Source organism: Branchiostoma belcheri, unplaced genomic scaffold, assembly GCF_001625305.1.
Source record: "Branchiostoma belcheri isolate BF01 breed outbred unplaced genomic scaffold, Haploidv18h27 scaffold10, whole genome shotgun sequence".
NCBI classification, from domain to species: Eukaryota; Metazoa; Chordata; class Leptocardii; order Amphioxiformes; family Branchiostomatidae; genus Branchiostoma; species Branchiostoma belcheri.
In genome coordinates this window covers 4,540,674-4,564,216 of record NW_017802380.1, presented here as the reverse complement: position 1 = coordinate 4,564,216, position 23,543 = coordinate 4,540,674, and the positions used below count along the sequence as shown (strand labels likewise).

Below are 23,543 nucleotides of genomic sequence, written 5' to 3'. Positions count from 1 at the left end.
ATTATTCATGAGGTAATCTGATGCCTGGCGACGCTTAGTAACCATACACGCCAGACGGGTCAGCATACGGGAGCGAGACTTTGTTGTGTGCAGCAGCTGTCTACATTTCCCCTGTTTTCCCCCATCAATTCGCCATGCCGAGAATAGAAGGCCTTGACGACGGGTATCTGGAGCCCGTGGACGACTTTAACGAGGAGGTTGAGAAGTTACCGGAGGTGCCCAAGACGTTTCTGCGGTCACTGGAGGGACAACACGCAGGCATCGCTGCCAGGCTCCCGCCCCCCTCCCTCTCCGCGTACTCTTACGTTCCAACGAGACGGGAACATCCCAAGCCGATTACGTACTTCAACAACGATAAGAAGGTGCTTAAAACAAGTCTTGATCCTTTGTTGAGTTTTTAGACGCTTGCAAAAATCTCTTCCCAGCGTGTTATCATAAGGGTCTGGTAACATCGATGATAATTTGATTACCATACTTCTGCAGTTCGTATCTTGGGCTTCTTTGATAGCAACTTATCTTAGCAAGGGCATTATAGCAAGAACGTTCCCATATTGTAACCGTAGTACAGTGTGTGCACTGAATTGAAAAGTTTTGATTTTGATCTAACGTTAACTCCAGACGAACGTTGACACCCCATTTCCCCCCATCGATCTTAGACAAAGCTACCACGTAACGTCACCCTTAACCCTTGATGTTTTTCCAGGACCGCCCAGTGTCAACATACGACAGACTGTTCCACCAGCCGCAGGGCTACAACAACAAACTGCATAGAGACGACAGGGAGCACGCCAAGTCCAGGGGGCTCAATGTCAACAGCGAGGTACGAAAGTCACTTAAATGGTGGCATTAAGGTTACTTACAGTAGCCTGTAATGGAACATAGGGTTTGGGGTTCGAATCCTGGACCACCTGCCAGTCCTGTCTTACCATGGCTAACTAGAACAAAGTCTTTGGTCAGGTAGGCATTGTAGATTTCCAGTTTGGACTGTTCGTCATTTGATGGTGGTGTCTGGCATATCCAGTGCCCATTTATTCCATTCTACATGTAACTTACTGACATGTTATTATGACACTAACTGTAACGTTATATGTAACATTACAACATGTTATTCATCAGACTGTAACATTTTCCCCGTTAACCCATTTCAGGAGAGAGTGAAAGATGTTCCCACACTGTCGTCCTCTGACTACGGCCACAAGCTGGACCAGTTCGTTGACCCTCCTGACCGCAAGCACGTGCGCATCATGCATGTGAGGACGGAATTCTACAGGCGAAACGATATCAACATCTCCCCAGACAAGTCCTTACACTGAGAATTTGTTGCATAGTTGACATGTCAACTCTTATAATTTAGCTGGGTATCCAAAGATCACTACATTTATAAATGGTGTTATCGAAGCCTTCTCAAGATTGTCTTGAACACCTGGACACCTGAAGTGTAGATTATTGAATGCAGCATCATAGGTAAATTTCTTTAGATTCATTCACCTTTTCTTGGTGACTTAGTAATAGTATGCCCAGAATTGTATGAGTTGACCTTCCTGGAATTCTCCATATTTGAATCAGGTGGTCTATTTTACACCCTTGTCAAAATATGCCATAAAGTGGCTTAAGTATCATTAGACGTTGGGCCAAAGCAGTTTGAAGATGAAGAATTTTTGGTGTTGAGAGAAAGACTGTGCAGTTGAATATGATATGAACTTGATTTTGATAATGCTATTGACTCCTGAAAGCCTTAATGTAACTTGTTACCATGCCACATTGAAGCCACATTGCGCTTAGAAATCAGCATTACAAAGAGAGGAAAAGTGGTAAAAGAGTTGGGTTGTAAAATAAGTAACGTTAAGCTCTTTTAATAGTTGGAGGTAGTTGGTGGATGTTATAATAGCGTAGACCCTTGTATATTCACTATAAAATATTGCCGAGTTAAATAGCAGATTTTGTTGTTATATGTTGCATTCTTGAAATGCTAAATGACATACACGTACATGAATATTACAGCATATCTTATATTAGATAAGCTTAGTAACATGTTCTGATTTGGAGGAGGGAAAACTGTATCTAGATTGGTAGAAAAATCAGTCATGCAAATGACTGTCTAAATGCACTGAGAGTTCACTAAATTATCATGTTCTTTGACACCTTTGTAAATTATCAAGTGTCTGACTCTTTAAAGTTGGGCTTTGTAAAGTTACATGCAGTCATGTTATTGATTAATATGTTGTAAGCATTGTATTTGTATGTTGATTTCTAATAGAAGAAATCAATATTGTTTTAGTGAAAGAGTTGCTTATATATATCTCACAAAATGTTACTAAATACAAACGTTTGAAAAGAACATCGTGCACTTGTTCTTATTTTGAATTAGCAAGGTTTCTAAGAACTGTCCAACTGCAAGCACAATATCCCATAGTTCTATTGCCCAGAAATATATTTTTGGGCTGTACAGGTATGCTACAGGTACAAACAAGACTCATCTTCAGTTAGAGCAAGATATGTTTAATGCAGTTCAAATTTTGATATTCCCATCAAGTGCATAGTACAATAAAAAAAAAGGTGTCTGGTTAAATAATTCATATCACTTTATGGTACAAACATCTCCATCCATGACTCAGAAGCTTCTTGGGCATAAAATACTCTGCCACAATACTGATGGAACATTGGCACTGCAAATCAAATTGGACAGGAACTATCTACTTCTTTCTCTGCTGCCTTGGTGTTGACATACATGGCCAGCTCTATCTACTACATGTATGTATACTGCAGGTCACCAAGCATGCAATAATTTAAAGAAGTACAGAAAGAACTGTGTACAGACATTAAGAATTATATCATGGCAATTTTTTAATCCACTTTCTTGTGCTTGTTCCCATCACCTCATTGTTCTATTGTCTATGATTAACTCATAACATCACTAGCTATAAATGAATACTTCATTTTGCTACAGAAGTGTCATTACCCTAAGACATAGTTACAATAAACCTCAATCTCAACTGTTATCTCCAGCTTGCTGTCCAACCATGAAATATATTCATTAGTTGGCTGTGACATATACATAGAAATGGCATGACTTTTCAAGGCAAGAACTGAAGAAGGCTTGTGGAATGTTTTTATAAGGACACAACATTGAATATCTCACCTTTGTATTATTCTATTTTTTGACTGGACATCTTAACTCAGACTTCGCACTAAAGTGGCAGTCACTGGCAGTACATAGCAATCTATAAATCTTCTCTCTTTGTTATCTTATATTCATGATACTGTACTTTTCTTCTGTTGTGACTGAATTTACATTTAGTATCATTTCTTTACAGATGAAGATTCTGCTAACAAATTTACCAGTTGAACATCTTCAATGCTCTACCAGACTCCTCTTAGACTAGTTTTGTTATCTTGGTCAAAAAAGTTTGTTTCGTTATCTTGGTCCCAAAAAGTGACATTTGACTTGTAAAAATCTAGACATATTAGCTAGTTTCTGACCACTCTACCCTGTGTATCTATGTTCAGCCATGTTTGTAAAACCAATCTTTGGTTCCTTACATGAATCAAACTTGTCATGATTGGTTTGTTTGTGGACAATCTATCTACTAGTAGATACAAATCTTAATGGTATAATATGGGTTATACATGTAGCTTCTTCCTTTCCACACATGCAAAACCCCTGGCTTCCACAAATAGATGTACTGTAACACAGCTGTGTTTCCAAAATTCACATCATTTTTCTTTAAAAGTAAGTGTCCATGATTCTGGCAATGGCTGAACCCTTAATATGGGTTTTCCACAGTTGTTGAGTAAAAAAGTCTGTTTAAAAGATGGCATGTTGACACCTATTTCAACATTAGCCCTGGGTTCCTCTTCATCCAGAGGTAATACAGCGGCATGGAGATTCTTGGTACAATGTACAATCAATTTTCAAAGGCCTAATGGGAGCATGTGGCCATGAGTGAGTGAGTGAGTGAGTGAGTGAAAATGTTTCAAGACTACCAACAAACTCCCTTACCTGAGTAGAATAGGACAAGGATAGGACAATTTAGACTAACAAAATGTTAAGTTAATAACTATAAGGCGAATCCTAACTTTGAATTCAGCACCTTACCTTTCTTGTGAAAGGTCAACATTGAATAAAAATGACCCAATTTGGTCTGATGTTCAAGTCACAGTAATATTGTGTACTTGTAATCACACTAGCGATGTACATGTACCTGGTAAGTCAAATTTGTTTGTTTCTTTTCTGCACAATAATTGCTTGGGAGCAGCACTACTGCCAATGCTTTCAGTAGTGATTAGATGTAATTCAGAGTAATAGACCAATTTTGTCTGTAAAATTATCATTCTATCCTATAAGACACTCTAGTTGATAACATATTTGTAAGACAGGTTTTGTATTTACATTATACCCTGCTTGGAATTCCAAAGCACTGTAACAACTGTCATAATTCCACTGAGTACCCTAATACCACCAGATCTAAAAAAACATCTTTACTAATCCAGCATCAGTAGTCCCCAAAGTATGCACACTTCAGGTATCCCGATGATCAAGACATTCTTGAGAAGGCCTCCATGATACTGTGTTGTTTTTAACATGGTGGTTTAAGGTACCTGGTGGAACTGTTAGAGCTGACATTACCTGTTCTGGGTCCCATTTCTGTACTTCCTTCCACAAATCTGCAAGTACAATATGACTAATATATGAGGGGTAGCCAGATACATTGTATACTGTAGTCATCGTATGACTCAACAAATGTGACTGTGCTGTAACTACATGAGTCTCCTCTAGCTGAAGTCTGCCATGGTTGGTGCAGTGAACTCGAACCCTGAGAACATGTTCTGATCGATGGACTCCAACAGGTCCTTGTTGGTCGGGGCTGTGAGTCGTGCCTTCTCCATGGTAAAGTCAGAATCAAAGTTGCTCACGTCACTGGCTGATCTCTGTTAGAAAATGGAGGAAACAGAATTAACATTTAGAACAGACATATAGCTAAAATTTATTGGATGATTCAGAACATTTAATACATGTATTTCCATTGATGTAAGATGATAAAACAAAGAGAATATAGCATCTTTTTCTTTGGGGATGAACATGTTTTCCTGTGTAGTACTCACAATATTAGGCTTGTATGGCGGCGGGATCTCCTTCCTCTCCAGTTTCTCCCATTCCGTGGTCGCAAAGAACGGGTGGCGACGGATGTCTCCTGCCACACCCAACCGCTTCTCCGGGTCTCGCTCTAGCAGCTGGAGGGAACAGAATGACCATCAGCAACTTTCCACAATTTGTTTGCTTGATTGCATGAAGATGATGATTTCGATGCTAGGAATTGACATGCAAAATGTTATTACCAAGAGTTAGCCTGTGAGTTTGAAACTGATTAATTTGAACTTTGCATGGTGAGGCACAAGGCTACAGTGATCAACAGGTAGGATCTTTGAGGTGCTTCAGGTGGGGCTATCTACAACACTTAAATTCATGCATGGCTGAAAGTGTCTGCAAAGCTGGTGTGTTACACTGAAGGACAGTTATCCTGGCTATACAGGTACAGATACTGATACAGCTAGTCCAGGATTCAAACCCACAACCTGAAGCAGGACAATAAAAGATATTAGTATGAATAGCCTCTGAAGTAGAGAACACAGTTGTCTTGTACCCCATACCTGTGAGAGGCAAGACTGTGAGTCCTTGTCTATCCGGGAGTACTGCGGCGTCTCGTGCAGGATGCTGTAGAACAGGTCATCCTCATCATCCCCGTGGAACGGTGACGCACCAATCAGCATCTCGTACAGGAGCACGCCAAATGACCACCAGTCCACAGAGAACCCGTACCTCTGGCCCTTCAGGATCTGTAACAGACAATAACAATCTTATTTGCAAACTCCTGCCTGAAGGCTAACTGCAAGGTAACACACAGAATGGAAAGAGGTAAGAAGTGTCAAGTCCCTAGATCTATCTCGTGTCTCTACATACAGGGATTTCACTTCTCACAGTTCAATTGTCCACCTGTATCTGTCAATTCCAAAACTTATTTTTTCACAAGTCGTCTGTCCGGGTATGTTTCATCAATTATTGCATGATACATACTATTATATGATTTCACTTAATTAGCTAACCAGGTCATACACTCTGGTGGCTGTAGTTGAATTTGTAAGCTTTGCTCAAACTCAATATACTTGATAATCATTCTACTAATGAGGAAACAATAGAGGTCTATCCAACCCACCTCAGGAGCGATGTAGTCTGGTGTACCACAGAAGGTGACAGCTCTCTTCTCATCAGTGATGCCCTCCTTACACATGCCGAAGTCTGCGATCTTGATGTGGCCATCTTTGTCCAGCAGCACATTGTCCAACTTCAGGTCCCTGAAACAACAGACATCAAAAGTTTAGACTTACATGAAAGATCTAGGAACCACTGTACATAAAAGATCATTACAATCATACTCCTGAAAGCTTTATCTGAAGGGAAACAAAATCCACCCAAAATAGAGCTTAACTACAAACAAAGCATTGTAGAATTAACAAACCATTCAGGTCTTCACCACATGCTATTATTTGTGGCTATAAAGCTCATAAAGTCATACTATTTTGATGTCAATAAAACAAATTTTGTCAAAAACCTGACCCTAAATTCCACCTCACCTGTACACTATCCCCTTTCCGTGGAGAAACTGCAGCCCAAGAGTGATCTCAGCTCCATAGAACCTGCAGGTAACAATGTAAAGTCATTAAACCTTTGAAAGCTTTAGCAGTGCTGGCCTGTATTGAATGTTTTGGACACAGTAACTTCAAGTTGGTTTAACTGGAATGCTAGAAATCCAAAATAAGTGAAGGAGAGAAAGATTGTACTCACTGAGCTCGTTTGCGATCAAACTTGCGAGACTTCTGTATGTGAAACATCAGGTCACCTCCATTTAGATACTCCATCACAAAAAACAAGTGTGCCTAAGGGAAAGGGAAAACAGTATAACTACATGGCAAAAAATCTTCACATCACCTATGTGTACAAACTACAACAATAAGATTATAAGAAAAGGCAAACATGATCAGTAGTACAATGTATAATTAAGGCAGATCTGAAATGGTGATTGCAATCCCTCACATGTCTGAGCTAGGCTTGTAAATTTTGAGCTCTGAAAGTTGACCTACCTTGGTCTGATAGGTGGCATACAGGTGTGTCAGGTATGGGTGTTGCCATGACAACGCTAGAACCCTCTTCTCCGCCATGGTGCACTCAAAGTCATCATCAGCCAGGACAACCTCCTTCTTAAGGGCCTTGATAGCAAAGTACTCCTTCTTACCCTTCAGTTCTGCAAGCATCACCTGGGGAAGAAGATGATGATTAACATTACAGGACTCAAATACAGGGTGCTTGTATTGCTTGTTCAATATGTTGAAGTTAGCATTAGAATTTCAGATTCTTAGCTTTGTGTGATGAATGAGCCTTCAAAAATAAATCATGAGTTTTTAATTCTTACTGAAATGTCATGACCCAAAGGCCACTTCAAGGTTAAAAGTTACATGGATATGCCTGGGACAGCATCTCAGTCTTTTAACTTTCATCCCCATAAAAAAAAACACTACATTCTCCTGCTCACCTTGCCAAAGCTGCCCTTGCCCAACACCTTCATGAACACAAAGTCTTCTTCAGAAAAGTTCCTGAGAGGTTTTCTGAGACTGGTGGACCGTGGGGGGAGGGGGGGCAGCTCCACTTCCCACATCTTCTCATACACACCCTCATCATCATCAATGTCTGCCTCCATCTTGGGAATCTACAGAACAGGTGTCATGTTAGATTTATCCATCTAGCAACTAATGCTTATGTTAATCACAATGATACAATGGAGAGGGAATTCCAAAATACTGAATCAGATGCATATTACAGTGTGACAATTATATTAAGTGTTGCCTACTCCACAGAATGAAGCCAACCCTCCTGAACACAGTATTCTCCAGCAGCATACAAATTTAGTAAGCAGTAACAGACAGAATCATAACCTTTCTGGTTTCTGATCCAGAAGTGCTGATTGGTGTAACTTCAATGTTTATAACAGAGAACACAGCCACAACTCACCTCTCCAGGTACGGCCAGGTTGTTGCCAGGCTTGGGGGGTCTGGGAGGCGGGGACACCTCGCCTGCGGCCCCGTCCTTACGGGGCATTCTGGGAGACGGCGCCCCCTTCTTGGCGCTGATGTGTGCCAGGGCCTCGGACATCAGCTTCTGGTTCACCCCGCATAGGTTTGCGACCTTCGCCTGACACTTGTGGTGACAGTTCATACCACATGCTGCAAGGGGGAGGGGGGCAGTTAGTGGTGGAGCGAACATGTGAGTCTTACACTCACTCACTCACTGTCCGGTTTATCGTCTGTTGTTCCCCGTCTTCCGAGGGTTAGACGTGCTTGCACAATACATCTGGGGCTTGATGGCAGCACGCCACTTGCCTCTGTCCTGTGGGTCAATTTTATCTAGGTTCAGGTGGTGGAGGTCCTCCCGTACGTTGTCATACCATTTTCTTCTGGGGCGGCCACGGGGGTTTGGACCCTCCACATCCAGTGTGAGGATTGGTACTGTAAATTTGCTTTCATAGTGCTTTTAAAGGGAAAGGAGGTTTTCGACACTTACAAGAATTAATATATTTTGAAAGTAGAACCACTTACTTTCACACTTGACGCCTTGCCTGAAGAGCCCGACCAAGAGTGACCCACAGTGATCACAGAACGTCAGGCTCATGTAGTTATTGGTCTTGAAGCGATGAGGTACATCGATGTTAAATCTCTCCTTCAGGAACTGTGGAGACAACAAATAAAAAAAACGTATCAATATCTTTGATGTTAATATCTTGGAAATAATACATGGGAAAATTATATTAGCAGCTTGTTTTTTAATATATAGCATTACATATAGAAACTAGAGTTCCCCGATCTCATACCTTCGCCAAATGATGTTAATCTTTATGACTGACAAATTATAGATTAGATTATTCCCCCCTGATTTAAGAAATAGGAACCTAATTTTCATGAATTATATCATTTTATCATAATCTCAACCAAAAGATAGTCTTATATTAACAAACAATGCATTCTAGCATTTCCTAATAAATTATGCAAATGAGGTCCTGATTTGAATAAATTATGTTTAATAATGTTCACCTCAATTTAACTTTCAAATACCACAAGTATGAAATTCCAGGCAGTTATCATTACATAATTATAAAATTTTCTAATTAATTATGCAAATTAAGTCATTATTAACATAATCAATATCTTCCTGTGTTTCTCTCGTCAATTACCAATGTCACAAGCTTCAATTGTCCTATCATGGAATGCAGATGATTTATAGAATTTCCCCATAAATTATGCAAATTACATCCATATTTGCATAATTGTCACATAATTATATTAAGCATCACGTAAGCTACCTACATACCAAAAATGACGACGATCCGTCAACTGGTTCATGAGTTATCCCCTTTTGAATATTTTCAAGAATATATCCCTGCAGTTCCAGAGCAAGCTGCTAGGGGGCCTAAACTCACGTCACTTCTTCCCCAGCACAAGAGCTACCTACCATCCAAATTTCATCACCATAGCATGTCTAGATCATGAGATATCAAAACCTGAAGTTCAGCTGCAGTACCATAACAAGCCGCTAGGGGGTCCAAAATCTAATCATTTTGAGGTCTCATCAAGACCTACCCATCTACCAAGTATCAAGACAATCCATCAAGGCCTTCTCAAGTTATCCTGTTGACAGACAGACAGACACACACACACATACACGAACGCCCCTGAAAACATAACATTCTTGGCGAAGGTAAATATTCTATACAGACTATGTATCTTGACTTTTGGTGGGACAGTTTTGAGACAATGTCAGGACAATAGCTGATTTACAAGAAATAAAATTTCAGACCTTACCTTGGACTCCTGAGAAACTATTGCAGTTTTGGGGCACTTGCCCAGCACATGGGAGTGGCACTTCTTATGAACAGCTGCTGAGCAAGCTGTAAGAAAAACACAAAGAAACGTTTAGGAAGAAGAGCCACACATCCAGATATAATGCATTTAAGTCAATCACACAGACAACAGCCAGTCAGGCAATATTCTCTTGCTAAATATGATGAAATTTCTCTTACCTCCACATTGATATCCTTGTTTATTGAAGCCCCTGCAGTGGTGGAGAAAGAAAATAAAGTCACTCTTCAGGCAAAATCTGAATTGAGCTGACATGATTTGAGTTTCTGGCACCAATCATTATGGTACTTAGCAATGGCAAAAACATTGAAAATGGAAGAAGAAACACAATAACCGATATCAACTTTTGACAGTGATTCCCAACATAGCTAGCAAAATCAACGTTAACACCAATACATTGGCACTAAAACTGAGCAATGACAAAAATATTTACAACAAAAGAAAAAGTTTCCATATGTACATGTACATCAGAAAATGAGACACAATTACATCACCAACATTCAACTTTGCCATGAAGCTGGAATGGATTCCTTAGAAATGTCATTCATATTGGAAAAATATCTATGGTGTTCATTTCAGAAATTGCTGGAAGAAAAAGTTACTCCGATTACAGTTAAGTTTGTTTGTAAAATCTGAACCTCACCACAAGAACTCTTTACACACGGAGCAGAATGTTGGATGTGGGAAGAACTTGGCAATGAACTCGTGGCCCTTGATGACGTGGACCTTGGCCTTGCGCATGGCCATGCGGCGGCGTGTGAAGGCACCGTACTGCTCCTCCTCTTCCGGCGTTCCTCGAGCAGCGCTCGCACCTTCCTCTGAGAAGTATCGAACTTGCACCAACAGACGGCCAGACGGCTTCAAGTCCAGCTAGAATGGGGGGAAAAGCATGTTTAATAAAGAGTAGATAGCTGGATTTATAATCTACATGTATGTTTCGAGATCAAACTGAACATTTTCCTTTAATTCTTATCTTGCTGTATCAGAAATGCCTCAATTGAGATTCATGAATAGGCAATCATGGTGTTGATGCTTATATACATAAATGTACATGATGAGCCTACATGTACAAGGCTCTATACTACATATCTGTAACCATACACTATTGATATGTGAAGCCACTGTATAAAATAGAGATATTGCCATAAAATTTTCTGATGTAATCAAGAAATTTGCTTGTACACAAAGTCTTTCAACCATCCAACCCCAAATCTGCTTGGAGATTATACAACAGCCTTATCTGTGCTCTGAAATTCTTACCCATGTGCTGATGATTTTATCGTCCCCTTTCTGACATTTCTCGGCCAGCATCTGCACCCCTATAGACACCTCAGCCAGGAGCTTGTTCATTGGTTTGGCCATGATGGCCAGCTGGATGACCCTGCCCTGGTACAGATGGGAGTCGAAGCAGCTGTTCCATTCTGGGTAGATTGTCTTCTTCTTCTGGATGAGCTGCAAGCCACGCCCTGGAAAATATAACAGTTCTCTTCAGACCTAAGACAAGGAAAAATAGTGCTCTAGCCATCAGGTATAGAGGCTGTGCATTTGAATACAGTCACACGGTGACTCACACTTCAAGCACGATTTGAGTTTCTTATCTCACTAATTTCCTTCTCTTGTGAATCTGACACTAATCAAATATACTTAACGAATTTTAAATAAAAAGAATGGATTTTTCAACGTTTTGTATGCTTTGTTGCCTATTAAATAATACTTGAAACATTGTCAATGTGCATCATTATAATAAAGGGTCTCACAAATCCAATTTTCGTTGCTCAATGATCACCATCTAGTGGGCCTTAGGGGGCCTTACTTTCCATGACTAATGAAGTTTCATGCTTTTCCACACCATGAAATTTCAGTTTTCCCTGTACCCCATGACATACACATCCTTCATAATAGAAGGATACCACATATTTCTCCTTAGGATATTCAGTTCCCTTTAAACTCTTAAAGGCTCGTCTCTTTACAACAGGTGGTTGATGAATTCATCCTTCGGAAAACACAATACATGTATTATTAGATCTACTTGTCCTTTTAAAGTTCTTCCTAGAGTAGAGATCTATGAAACTGTATAATTGTATTTGCATTTCATGGAGATTGGTTTCATGCAAAAGTCCATGCATTATTTAATAATCTATTTTGATTGGCATACTTAGACAAACCATTAGTCAACATAGGCTGCATAATGCTTGACAATGGTCCATATATTCTAATTCCTCCATGTACATGTACATCTATATGAGAGTACAATTATCCATTGGAATCTTGTTCAACTGGTCCAAAATAGCAGGACATCCTGTTTTTACCTCACCACATAATTGCCGGGCAACCACAACATGCTACATGTATTTACATATTACCATCGACAATGCAGAAACATAATAGAACATAAATACAGGGTAAATTCTAGCAACAGAACAAGCCAAAACCACGACCTGTACAGACCAAGAGCAAAACATAGTGGCAGACCAACCTTTAAAATTTGCAAAGACAGACTTTACGTACGTATATGTGGTGAATGTTGAGGCATGGTTTATGGGTTATATGTGTGCCTGAAAGTTTAAAATTGAAAAAAAAAACCTTACCTGGGGTGTCTACTGCCTCCTTAACGTTGACAGCACAGTAAGGGTCGAATGTTTCCCCTGGCGGCACCTCCAGGGACCCGGGATCCACCTGTAGCAACTTCACTCGGATAAACCCTGGTCCTCCTAGAACTGACATGGCGGCCGGAACACCTGGCAGACTGCTCACAAGTTTGGCTTTACCTGGAAATATATACACGTATTCATTTTGGCTTCTTGGAATAAGTGGCTTGACCTCGTGTGGTGTAATAGTCAGGTGAGCAACAATGGATGGGATATGAACTCTTAACCTTTCGGTCCATAAACAAGGCCACTTATGACTGGACCATCCACACGACATGCTCACTAGGCATGAGTCAGATAAAGCTGTACACAAAACTGACATCCATGCCAGAAGCAACCTGACACTGATCTTGTCTTCTTCACCAGACAGAAATAAATGAAATGTGACTCAGGCTTGATAATATCTGACAACTATAGCAACATAAACAATTGTATATGTACACAACCATGCATGGTACTGACCAACAGGCTGACGATTTGGTACATAAAGTCAAGAAAGTAAACCATCGTTAGCCAAGTGATCTCATGACAAATACAATTGGCATCATGTATAATGCACATAAAAGACGTACCTCACAATCACACTCTACAACACAAGTACTGGTCATAATTTGTACCGATGCCTTGACGCATCACTATCAGACTAAGTACCTGGTCAACAGGTTGTTCAGGCTGGGAATCAAACAGTACAGTATAGAAATTAAACCACCTGGCTTTAGTCCCGTAATTCTTGCCAACAAACTGACAAAAGGAACCTGATACTCATGTTCGTGCAACATAAATCCCACCTGACTCACAAGTGGAAATGTCAATGGTGCAAGCAAGCGTATAATGCTACACAACAAGGAAATTATTTTTTCATTCTAGTCCTGTTAATTTCCTGCCAATGCCAAGAAATCCGAGGACAGGTGTTATGCTGGGTTCTCATTTTCTTCCGACAGTTCGCCTGTTGACCAGTAAAAGGAACAGACAGGAAAATAACAGACTGACAACACACTCAGTCTGATACAGTAATCCTTACTAATAGGTAAATCAACTGTATTGCAAAAGGTGTGGTAGAGAAATGCACATTTACTGATACCTCCAAAACTGCCAACCTTCAAGTCTAAAATACAGTGAAAACCTCATTTTCCCTCAGTGAAAAATAGCACAAAATAAAAGTAAATGAATGTACAGTACTCAAGGAAACTTACACAAACAGTTCTTGACATCTTTACCTCTACCTCTTATTGCAAGCACCTTCTTCATGATCCTGTAAGATTATCTGCCACAGAGTAGACCAACCTCCAGTACTGTACATCAACACTGACTGAGAGCGACTGTCACTTTCTTCTAGATGTTTTATCTGGGCTCAAGACAAAGCCATCACTTCTTAGTAACCATAAGGTGGCACACTTGGGAATACTTATCTCTTATCTTGATTGTTCCTTACTCTTGTCATCCTGTTATAAAGATTTTACCGTAGGAAACAAGTCATCTTCCTGTATATTTTACAGAGAACTGTCAACATTCTATCCTGTCTTGCCTATAATTATTACGCACATCATATCTCCAAGACAGAAAATTGCTTCCTTCCTTCTCATTAAATTTCTTCCTACATTACTGGTAACACATTGGTGCTGAAACACTGAAACTGCAGTGTCTACAGATTTTCGAAAACAATTGCACATTGAGACATGTCGACAGTTTTCAAAAATAGCTCACATCCTTCCTATCCTGTCCCAAGAACAAACAGCTTCACCAGTGACCTCTAATAGTATACCACCATATCTAAATATAAACCGATGGCCTCATGATGCCCCAGGGCAAGACCTTACCACACAGACTGACAGAGGACTATTGTACATGAATGTAAATTATACTCGTCATGCAGAGGTTTAAACTTGAAGAGGGAATCCTTACCTTCTTCATGGTACCCAATTTTTTTACAAAGATTAAGTATAAATCTTTCCCTCAAACCTCTGCTTGGAAGGCATGTTGTATGTACATGTAGATAGCATTGGTAATGCCTCAAAGGCTCAGAACAGAGCGCAGACCTCAGAACTGGTCTGGAAATCTAAGTCAAATACATTTTGTACTGTAGTACAATCACATAGTACAAAAGGGATCCTATATACATCCAGAAAACATGAAAACATTTTCAAACCTTTTTTCCACATTTCTCGTCCTCACAGTTTGCAAACGAACAGTTTTCAGTAGATCCGGCTGCTTTGTTTACTTCTCAACACAACGGGTCACTTCAGATACATAATATATGCAGGTCCCGCCATAGAATGGCAGTAACCATGGCAACAGCATCCACTCCATGATGCAGCCAGCATCAATCCTTCCTCCACACAAAGGCTGTTAACATCATGAGATTCAGGAGGGCCAAACGGCTATTAGAAAAGGTCAAGAGGTCTGCAACCAGTTACAGTAACTTCCCACAACTTTGTATGGGCTTTACCCCTTCCCATGTTGCCTAACCCGGTTATCAATCAAGATTTTGGCTAGATGTACTTCACTAGAAAATACTAGTATACGTATCACTAAACATTACACCTCTAGTACACTGAACTTCAGTACTAGAGGTTTTACTAATGTTTACGTATATTTTATTCTTTTTGCTTCTACTTAATATATAATTCATAAAATGCAGTTTGATTGGTGAATCTACAGTACAAGGAAATAAAAGATCTCCCAACCATATATGGACATACATGTGTGAAACTGACTAGGTTCAAAGTTTGTTTCTCTTCGTCATCTGGCACTTTACCAGGGCCATTCCATTATCTTCATTAAGTCTTGCCTGTTTGTGAAGCGGTACAGTAAGATGATGAAACCAGGCAAACAACAAGAGTACCGGGTACACAATACACAAGATATACAAAGCCACACCCCAATCAGACAAATTCCAAACAACATTTCTTTGATCACAAATTCTAACAAGGTTTTGAATCCCAAATTGAGACCTAACTCTATTATTGAACTGGTAATATAGCTGTCCTTTAGTACATGTACACTACTTGTGTTCATATATATTTATACATATGCATTCTTTTAGTACTTTCACAGTTTCACAATAATTGTACTGACAGATGATAGGTGGGTCGGTTGACCAATAAAAAAATATGTGCAGCAGAGAGCCAGAGACAGGATATACCCTAGATGAAACAGACTGTTACTATCGGCATGACCTGACTTTGAACCTGGCATGAACTGTTTCTATCCTCATTTATGCCAAGTATCCTCTTTTCTGACTGCTCCACATGTAAAGTTACAGCAAGAGTCCAAGAAAGATCGAGATAACTTACCAGTCTACACTCAGCGTGAATTCCTATGCCCAATAACTTGTAACTGGCAGATCTAGCAACAAGTGTTTTTATACAGATGCCATGACTCATTCAAAGTCATTTGGTTTCTCTTCTGGGAATACCCATTGAAGTGAACCACAGTGAGTCAGTTTTCTGTTGCTATTTTTGGAATGAGGTGTAACCTGTGTGTGTGAAACCCTACATTATTTATGGTACAGGTGTCCTTCACCATCTGAGTCATCTTAGAAGGATTCAACAGGGCTAAAGATAGGACCAACACCATTGACAATTGTCATGGTTAGGGTTTGAGATAGGGTTGGGTAAGGCTAAGTTAGGACCAACACCACGCATTTGTTAGGATTACAGAATCTAAAATTACTAGCAGAGTCTCTATAATGTGACCTGGCCAATGGCAACAAACAACAATAACAGAAAGTGTTAATTTGAACAGTCACCCATGGACAAATGTTCCAGTCAAAGCAAACACCCCGCATTGTCACCTGGTACCTGACAGTACAGGGCTCAAGCCTCACGTCAAACCCAGCAGACTGTGACTGAGGTTAGGCAAACAATATGTGAGGTACACACAACTAACCTGGTTACCAGTCTCTCCCAGGCATATAGACTGGGATTCCTCGGCACTGTAAACTGACACTGTAAACTATCCCTACTCGGCCAAATTAGCCCACCTGGTGATTTTGCCTGCCTGAATCAAAGTAGTGTCCTTATCAGTCCCCACAAGCGTACAATAAACTAAGGTCTTTTATTCATTCATTACGATGGGATTTTTTTTTGGTAGGCACATCACTTCAATTTGTACTCTTGTTTCTTGTACAGGATAGAAATAGAAGTGATATTATATTCCATTTGAACAAAAGCCTGACTCGTAGGGTCTATAAGGGAAAGGGCCTTTCTGGGGGTTGGGCATAATTTCCTTGGGGTTATGTTAGATTTACTTAGAGCTGTGTACGTGTGGGCCCTGGCATCAGGCTGAATTCCAGGTTACACTCCACCTAATCTTTGCCCGAGAGCTAAAGGTAAACAACAGCATGTATCTGTGAACAATGTATGAGAAACGCCCACGAACAAATTAAGGTTAATGCAAAAAAATGTGTTAACTGTTACTACTCCAAAAACAGATACTAGTACATGTAAATTTGTAACCTATTTGTAAACATTACTAGTATCTTGATACCTTATTATTGCTACAAAAGTTACAAGGGCTTTGTACATGATTGTACATGAAAGTCACTTGCAGCTGTAACTTAACATTAACTGACTAAGTTGAAGTAAAAAAGAGGAGGAAGCTTTTGAAATAAATCCTAATTTAAAAGGCAAGCAGTTCATAGTCAGAAGCCCATGAGCATAATGTATGCATTTTTTACTTTTCATGGAACATGGTGTCAGCAGTTACAAACATGTCCCGTTACAATCACAAGTCCGGTAACTTAAAGCAGGAAAAGGCTTGAAATAAAGTATACTTACTAGTACATTTAAATGTAATTCCAATGCTATACAATGTTCAATACTTAGTTATATAACTTTAACGTTACATCTAATAAATATTCCACGGAACAATGACGGCTTATATATCGTACATTACATGCACTGCAGCAGACAATATAAAGTAAAATGTTCAACACACACCAGGTCGATAAAAGCTGTTGTCAAGTATGATATCACAACTTGGTGTCACACTAAGACTACGCCCCCCTCCCACACACCAAAACTTTTTAGCACCGGCTTGCCAATTAAACAAACCCTCAATTTAGCAGGAAATCGCTAGTTTTATGTTCAGAAATATACATACACTTATGTTTGAAAGTGTCCTTACCTCTCTGATACCGCTAGAGACGGTCAAACTGCTGGATATGGCGGTAATAAGCTATGTAAGTGAACCAGGAAGCGTCACAAATAAGTTTGGCTTGGCTTTTCTCATGCAAATGAGCTATGACGCACAGCGCGCATGTGAAGTAGTCACGGGTACTGTTTCCGTGACCCTTCTGGTCTCAACACCTGCTAAATCTCCAAGCAGATGTTAGGTGAAACATCGTGACGTTTTCTGTCCGCCGGGATTCTCTGTCAGTTTACTCATCCCAACATATGAGTGCGCAGGCGCGGAGGTGAGCGGCAGCAAACACGAGAGCTCCCGAGTATTTTCCCATTTTTACGTCTTATTGTACTAATTTGCTTGGATTTTTGTTCTAGATTAGCCCACAAGTAATACTTGAACGTATTGTGGACTTGTAAAACCGATAAATGGTGGCATTTTTAGATTTTGAATCAATTTTTACTGTCTTGTAAACCGCCACGTACCGAGTGGGGAGGGCGACGAGTACGAGTAACGTATCTGTGTGGGGAGGACAACCGTATACTAGTATAGCTGGTGTGTTACGCCGAAAGGCGGTTATACCGGCTATACAGATACAGATACAGAATTGGTTGACTATGATAGAAGTTCGCCATGAGAAAATGTTACGATCTTTTACACATGCTTGAAGATTATTGGACCATGGAAGAATAAATTCAACATAACTCCGTGTTGGTGTTTGCGGTGTGGCTCATGTTGTTGATAAGGTGCTATGTGGCTCTTCGTTTTCATAAAGTCTTCACATGTTCTTCTTTTCCTTTGGAATTGATTTTACTTAGCCTTGCATGATAGTGACCAGCTGGAAAGCCTGGACCGCCAGAAAATATTTTTCTTCCCAGCGTCTGGTGCGAGATTCATGTACTGTAACTTTACAGGTGTTTAATTTTTGGTCCTTTTTTTAAAATAACAGAACACATCGAGGAGGTCGGTAAGCAGAGCTGGGTATTGTTTTGTTTTTTGTCCTATGTGTATCTCTCTCTCTCTCTCTCTCTCTCTCTCTCTCTCTCTCTCTCTCTCTCTCTCTCTCTTTGTGTGTATGTGTGTGTGTGGTCTCTCTGTCTGTCTGTCTGTCTCTTTCTCTCTCTGTCTCTCTCTTTCTCTCTATCTCTCTCGCTCTCGCTCGGCGATCGGTTGTTTAATAAGTTACTGGTATACAGGCCCCACCCAGTTTCGTGTGTCACGTAGTCACTGGCTTGCAAAATAAGACTGATTTCTTGTGCCCTTTTGCCTGACTATGATGATTACGTATCTTTGAGGAACATTCATGGTTCATCGATTATTAGTATATGTAAGTTGTATACCAGGGATAACTAACGCCATCTTTCCTTCTTTGCCCTCTCACACTGACAAAGTTGACAACATGAACGTCAGCCCCTAGCATGTTTTTATTGAAATTAAGCAATGACGTTTTACAAGGCGACAATTAGCAGTCTGTGAGACGTCTTCAGCACATCCCTACAACAAAATAATTAGAAACAGCAGACTTCACCTCCTCACAAAAAGCCAAACCTGTCGACAGAGAAAATGACTGATATATAGTAGCAGGCGCAATCAGATTTCCTAAATTCCGTGCTAGTAAAGTTTGAAACTGAAACTACTATCAAAGCATACATGTAGCTTAGGATCCAACTAGGGATCGACTGACAAGAACGTAGATATATAATCAAAAGATCTCTCCTTCCAACCTTATAACTAAGATTGTAACTCTTGTCCGCTCATACTATTTCTAATACGTGTACTTCGCGGGCTCACAAACAAATCATTACGGAGAGGGCAGGGGATTAACAGAGACGAACTTGTCGTTATTGTTGTTGATATTGTTATTATTTTTAATGGGATAAGCAGAATAGGATTCTAAAACGGACCCCAAACTATAAATACTCCCGTCATTGCATGGGCAGCCGTCTACGGCACGGGTGCGAAGCACACCAGCCCACAATCTTCGGCGTCGTTGGTCCAGTAGTCCTCCAGTGCAAAGCCGCTCTTCTCCGCCAGGCGGCGTATCTGGTGCAGGTTCCACTTGCAGCTCCAGTTCGGCCCGTCCGAAAAGAAAAACTTCTCTCCACTCTGGAAGTCGAGGTTGAGGCCGAGTTTGCCTGAAGAACAACCATTTTGTCAGTTACGCACCTCTTTGCTTGATAGAAGACAAGTCCAGAACACACCTTGGCAGTTACATCATAATAACAATGTTAAACGAAAACGAAACGTCATCGCTGTGTCAGCCACCTTGTGTATTAATATTAGTATTTATATTTCAGTGACTCACAATTTAAGCATTTTCAAGGACATCAATACGTCTTCCGATCATCTTAATAAATACTATTAGATGTCTCCAACCCAAAGAAAAGAATGCCAGAAGAATATTGAAGAAATCACAAAAAATGCCGTGTACGCTTACACCTACACGGCTCTTATCACCTGCCAGTGAAAACGCTTTGTAGGTGACGGAAAATTCGATATCAAAGTCATATCCAGAACTTACGGAAGTTCACGCGCTGTGCTGCGAGGCTCCTCCAGTACCCCGTGACATAGCTGGGAGTGTCCCCATCTGCCGGATTCTCCTTGAAGTCGTTGATGAATTCAAATTTCGCCGCATCCATGTCTCCATCGAAGTCCTGGAGTTGGGTACAAATATACCAAGTGTTAATGACACGGCGACAAGAAGTAAATAAACTCCCCTAACCGGCAACAGGTATCACGAGACAGGCCTTCACCAGAATGGAACCCCGTGGAAAGCGTAAGGAGGGAAGATCGAAAAACACGTGGAGGTTAGACCTTGATGTGCTACAGATAAGAACAGCAGGTAGAAAGGGGCCAGAGATAAAGAGAACCAAAGATGGACAACAGGCCAAAGTAAGTCACCTGTCAATTACTGAGCGCTTCCTCCACCTGCAAAGCTGAAACAATCCACCATCTACCTTGTTCACCTGTCAAAGAAGCACCACAAATATCCACCTTCCTTTACCTCATTCAGGCGACGGATGGGATTGTCCTTCTGAAAGGTCACCCATTGTTGACCGTAGGCCTTCAACAGAGACTCCCGATCCACGTTCATGTCAAGCCCCATCACGAAACGATCCTTGGCTACAAGTCAAAACACATCTAGTTGTTGGCGAACGAACACAAGCGCAAATTTGGTGTTACACTGAAAACGTTAAGCCGTGAAAAACGGTCACTTGACGTTAAATTATAACATTCATTCAATATAACATAGCGTAAGCTTGTTGGCATATTAAATTCATCGTTCTTGGATAACCGGTAGCCTTTTTGGATCTATCCACCCTACCAACTCTCCAAGCTTTCCTGGCAGGCCACTATAATCCCGCTCCCCAACCTCCTAAGCAAACATCTAGTACATGATTTTACGTCTATAAAATTAACCGATGACTGCTTACCCGTAAACTGTGCCCGGATCTCCTTCATCAGGTCCACCTGTTCGTAGATGCAGGTGTTGCTGAAGCTGTTGCCCAGGAAAAGTATCACTTTCTGCTCCTGGCGGGTGGAGAGATATCGGAGTCCATCCACGAAGAGCCCCCCGAACGGTTCCACCGTCAGTCCTTCGTAGTCGCGCTCCAGCTGCTTGCCGACCTCCTCGATGTGTTCTGCGGCAAGGTAAAAAAAAAATCATTTTTTGGAATATAAAAAGACCTACTTTCAAATAGACTTTAAGCAATCCAAGTTTTTATCTGGTGGGTGCGGGGCAGATTGAAGAGACCGGCGTGGAAAGCGCAACTTAGCTTTTAGAAAAATCTAAACAGTATTACCTTTGGACACGTCCACCGGTACGAACGTCAGCGTTCCGTGGCGCTTGAGCATGGCCTCTATGACCAGGCGGGTTTTGGACGAAGCGCCGCTGCCGAGGTCGACTAGTACAACAGGGGAAGTCGCCTTGGAGGCAATGTCGTCGCTGTGCCTCTGCAGCACGCTGTATTCATTCTTCCATACAGTGTACGTCTTAGATGTTGTCACCACTCTAAAAGAGAAGATTAGAAAGAGTCAGGCGAACCACGAAAGCAAAACAGGAGTCAATATGACTCTTGTAACATGACGAAGTACCAAGGAAATCTGCCAGATGGCCATAACCTAAAGTTCTTCGATATCACAGCTTGCCATCCATAGCTTCTTGAATTAATAGCTAGGCTATTATACTGCACATGTATGCTGTTCAACCACAAACACTGTTACACCATTACAAAAAGAAAACGCTACAAAACGCATGGCCTACTTGGAGAAGGTAATGATGAAAACACAATGAACACATACTCCTCAAAAATCTCCGACCCTCTAGTGTCGTACAGATACCAGTAGGGCACGCGCTTGCGCTTAGAGGTGAGACCCGCCACAACGGGCATCAAGGCAGGAGGAACGTCACGAGTGATGACGTCGTTGTTCTCCTTGATGACGTCACCTATCTTCGTGGAAACACTGCCGTTCTCCTTTGTCACGTGACCGTTCTCCACGGTGCTGTCTCCGTTGCTATGGTGACTCATTCTTTCTTTCTGCAACATCAATCAAAAATTATGGTATACAAATTAATATGCATTTTGTTTACCGCGTAGGCATAGCTTACCAAGGGCCACTAGATAGGATGCGCACGCTACAGAATGAGGTACGGTGACTTCTACATCTAGATAGACAGAAGCGTTTGTGCCTTCAAAGTTATGTAAGTGCCTTGTGAGTTGCAGTTTCTAGACACGCGTCTATTCTGCCGTCTTGTACATAGCCAGAGATATTGGCTAATTGCAAACCGACAAAGAATGTACTGAATGGTGTAAAGCCATGTGCTAACATAAAGTTCTACTTTATATTCAAACCCAAGGGTATATCTCTACTTAATACTAATAACATAATATGTATATCTGAGAGACAGGACATGAAGTACATGTACGGGCTCTGGGGTCCGCCGGGCACCGGCTGTCGTGCTCAAAAATTGCCTTCACACTGCCCTGCAGGGGTCATGGGGGCTCCCTCATTGTTCGGTTTCCAGCAGGTACCCGGCAGAGGCTCTGACGATGTCTTGTAAGTTGTAATGACCACTGTCCGACAGGGTAACACGTGCTTCTCACATGTATGCCGGTGTGACATGTGCGTTCGAATAGGAGGAGGGACTCGAACCGGCAAGAACCATGCAGGTACATGTATACCTCCATACAAGAACACAACAACATATTACGTTGTGTACAATTGTGTATACGAAGTTTATCTCTTTTCCTGTATGTGGCGCTGTTGAAATATGCACCATACTGCCATTGCATTTTTACTAGTATTTTGAAAGCGATTAATACGAACAAAAGGCCTCGCGTGATCTTTTCATTGATTGGAAGTCTGACGTCATGTAATGACAGATCAGTGGACAGACAAACGCAGCGGAATTTTCCATAGCCTGGAGCATGGAGGTACATCTTTTAATTCCATGCCTGTAGTGAATGGTAAGGTACCTTCATTCCGCACCAGTTACTATAGATATCTGTAATACGAAGCCGTTTGCACAAAATCCTGATGAAATTCATACACAGGTACCGGTAATGTCATGGCTTGGTGAAAAAAAAATGGATGAAATAGAGTGGAATTCGAAGCGAGTTATGGCAGCTTTTATTCTGTAGAAAAAGATCTACGTCCCCGCAACATATGAATATCACTAAATGCTTGCAGAATTTGCATCAATGACATATCAACTAATAAAATCCTCAAATTTGTATGTCCCAAGTTTCAACATCTTACCGATATTGGAGATGCAATTGCGCAAATCGAGCATATTTTGTCCTGAAA

The 23,543-nt window shown here is 41.0% G+C and overlaps 3 protein-coding genes across 6 annotated transcripts in view; 1 reads left to right on the top strand and 2 right to left on the bottom strand.

The window, feature by feature from the left end:
- Nucleotides 1–9: 9 nt before the first annotated feature.
- LOC109471206 (uncharacterized protein C5orf49-like) lies at nucleotides 10–2,399 on the top strand. Its single transcript, XM_019770497.1, has 3 exons — nucleotides 10–362; nucleotides 704–820; nucleotides 1,149–2,399. The coding sequence occupies exons 1-3, from the start codon at nucleotides 135–137 to the stop codon at nucleotides 1,311–1,313; spliced, it is 510 nt and encodes a 169-aa protein (XP_019626056.1). The 5' UTR covers nucleotides 10–134; the 3' UTR covers nucleotides 1,314–2,399.
- Nucleotides 2,400–2,481: 82 nt separating this feature from the next.
- Nucleotides 2,482–17,846, bottom strand: LOC109470269 (protein kinase C delta type-like). 4 transcript variants are annotated; one of them, XM_019769163.1, is made up of 16 exons: nucleotides 17,739–17,846; nucleotides 12,552–12,731; nucleotides 11,224–11,429; nucleotides 10,607–10,833; nucleotides 10,125–10,156; nucleotides 9,907–9,992; nucleotides 8,647–8,776; nucleotides 8,063–8,274; nucleotides 7,587–7,760; nucleotides 7,138–7,311; nucleotides 6,842–6,933; nucleotides 6,631–6,693; nucleotides 6,213–6,351; nucleotides 5,650–5,835; nucleotides 5,104–5,232; nucleotides 2,482–4,929 (listed from the first exon to the last, which is right to left on the bottom strand). In XM_019769163.1, the coding sequence occupies exons 2-16, from the start codon at nucleotides 12,685–12,687 to the stop codon at nucleotides 4,774–4,776; spliced, it is 2,142 nt and encodes a 713-aa protein (XP_019624722.1). In that variant the 5' UTR covers nucleotides 12,688–12,731; nucleotides 17,739–17,846; the 3' UTR covers nucleotides 2,482–4,773. The 4 variants fall into 4 exon arrangements, with proteins under 4 accessions (XP_019624722.1, XP_019624741.1, XP_019624732.1 ...); XM_019769182.1 differs by lacking the exon at nucleotides 17,739–17,846 and adding an exon at nucleotides 16,500–16,529; XM_019769173.1 differs by lacking the exon at nucleotides 17,739–17,846 and adding an exon at nucleotides 15,905–15,998.
- A 1,295-nt stretch (nucleotides 17,847–19,141) lies between these two features.
- The window catches only part of LOC109470839 (histidine N-alpha-methyltransferase-like), a 5,858-nt gene continuing 1,456 nt past the window's right edge, over nucleotides 19,142–23,543 (bottom strand). Inside the window, exons 2-7 of the mRNA XM_019769930.1 lie at nucleotides 22,038–22,273; nucleotides 21,539–21,747; nucleotides 21,170–21,376; nucleotides 20,740–20,858; nucleotides 20,257–20,389; nucleotides 19,142–19,870 (exon numbers count right to left, since the gene is read on the bottom strand). Of these exons, the coding sequence (XP_019625489.1) occupies nucleotides 19,680–19,870; nucleotides 20,257–20,389; nucleotides 20,740–20,858; nucleotides 21,170–21,376; nucleotides 21,539–21,747; nucleotides 22,038–22,273 (1,095 nt within the window). The 3' untranslated portion in view covers nucleotides 19,142–19,679. The remainder of the gene's footprint in view (nucleotides 19,871–20,256; nucleotides 20,390–20,739; nucleotides 20,859–21,169; nucleotides 21,377–21,538; nucleotides 21,748–22,037; nucleotides 22,274–23,543) is intronic.

Coding starts and splice junctions, on each gene's coding strand:
- LOC109471206 (XM_019770497.1), top strand. CDS start 135: ATGCCGAGAATAGAAGGCCTTGACGACGGGTATCTGGAGCCCGTGGAC. Junction 363..703: donor ACTTCAACAACGATAAGAAG/GTGCTTAAAACA, acceptor ATGTTTTTCCAG/GACCGCCCAGTGTCAACATA. Junction 821..1,148: donor GGCTCAATGTCAACAGCGAG/GTACGAAAGTCA, acceptor AACCCATTTCAG/GAGAGAGTGAAAGATGTTCC.
- LOC109470269 (XM_019769154.1), bottom strand. Junction 9,993..10,124: donor ACAAGGATATCAATGTGGAG/GTAAGAGAAATT, acceptor TTTTTCTTACAG/CTTGCTCAGCAGCTGTTCAT. Junction 5,233..5,649: donor CACAGTCTTGCCTCTCACAG/GTATGGGGTACA, acceptor TGTTCCCTCCAG/CTGCTAGAGCGAGACCCGGA.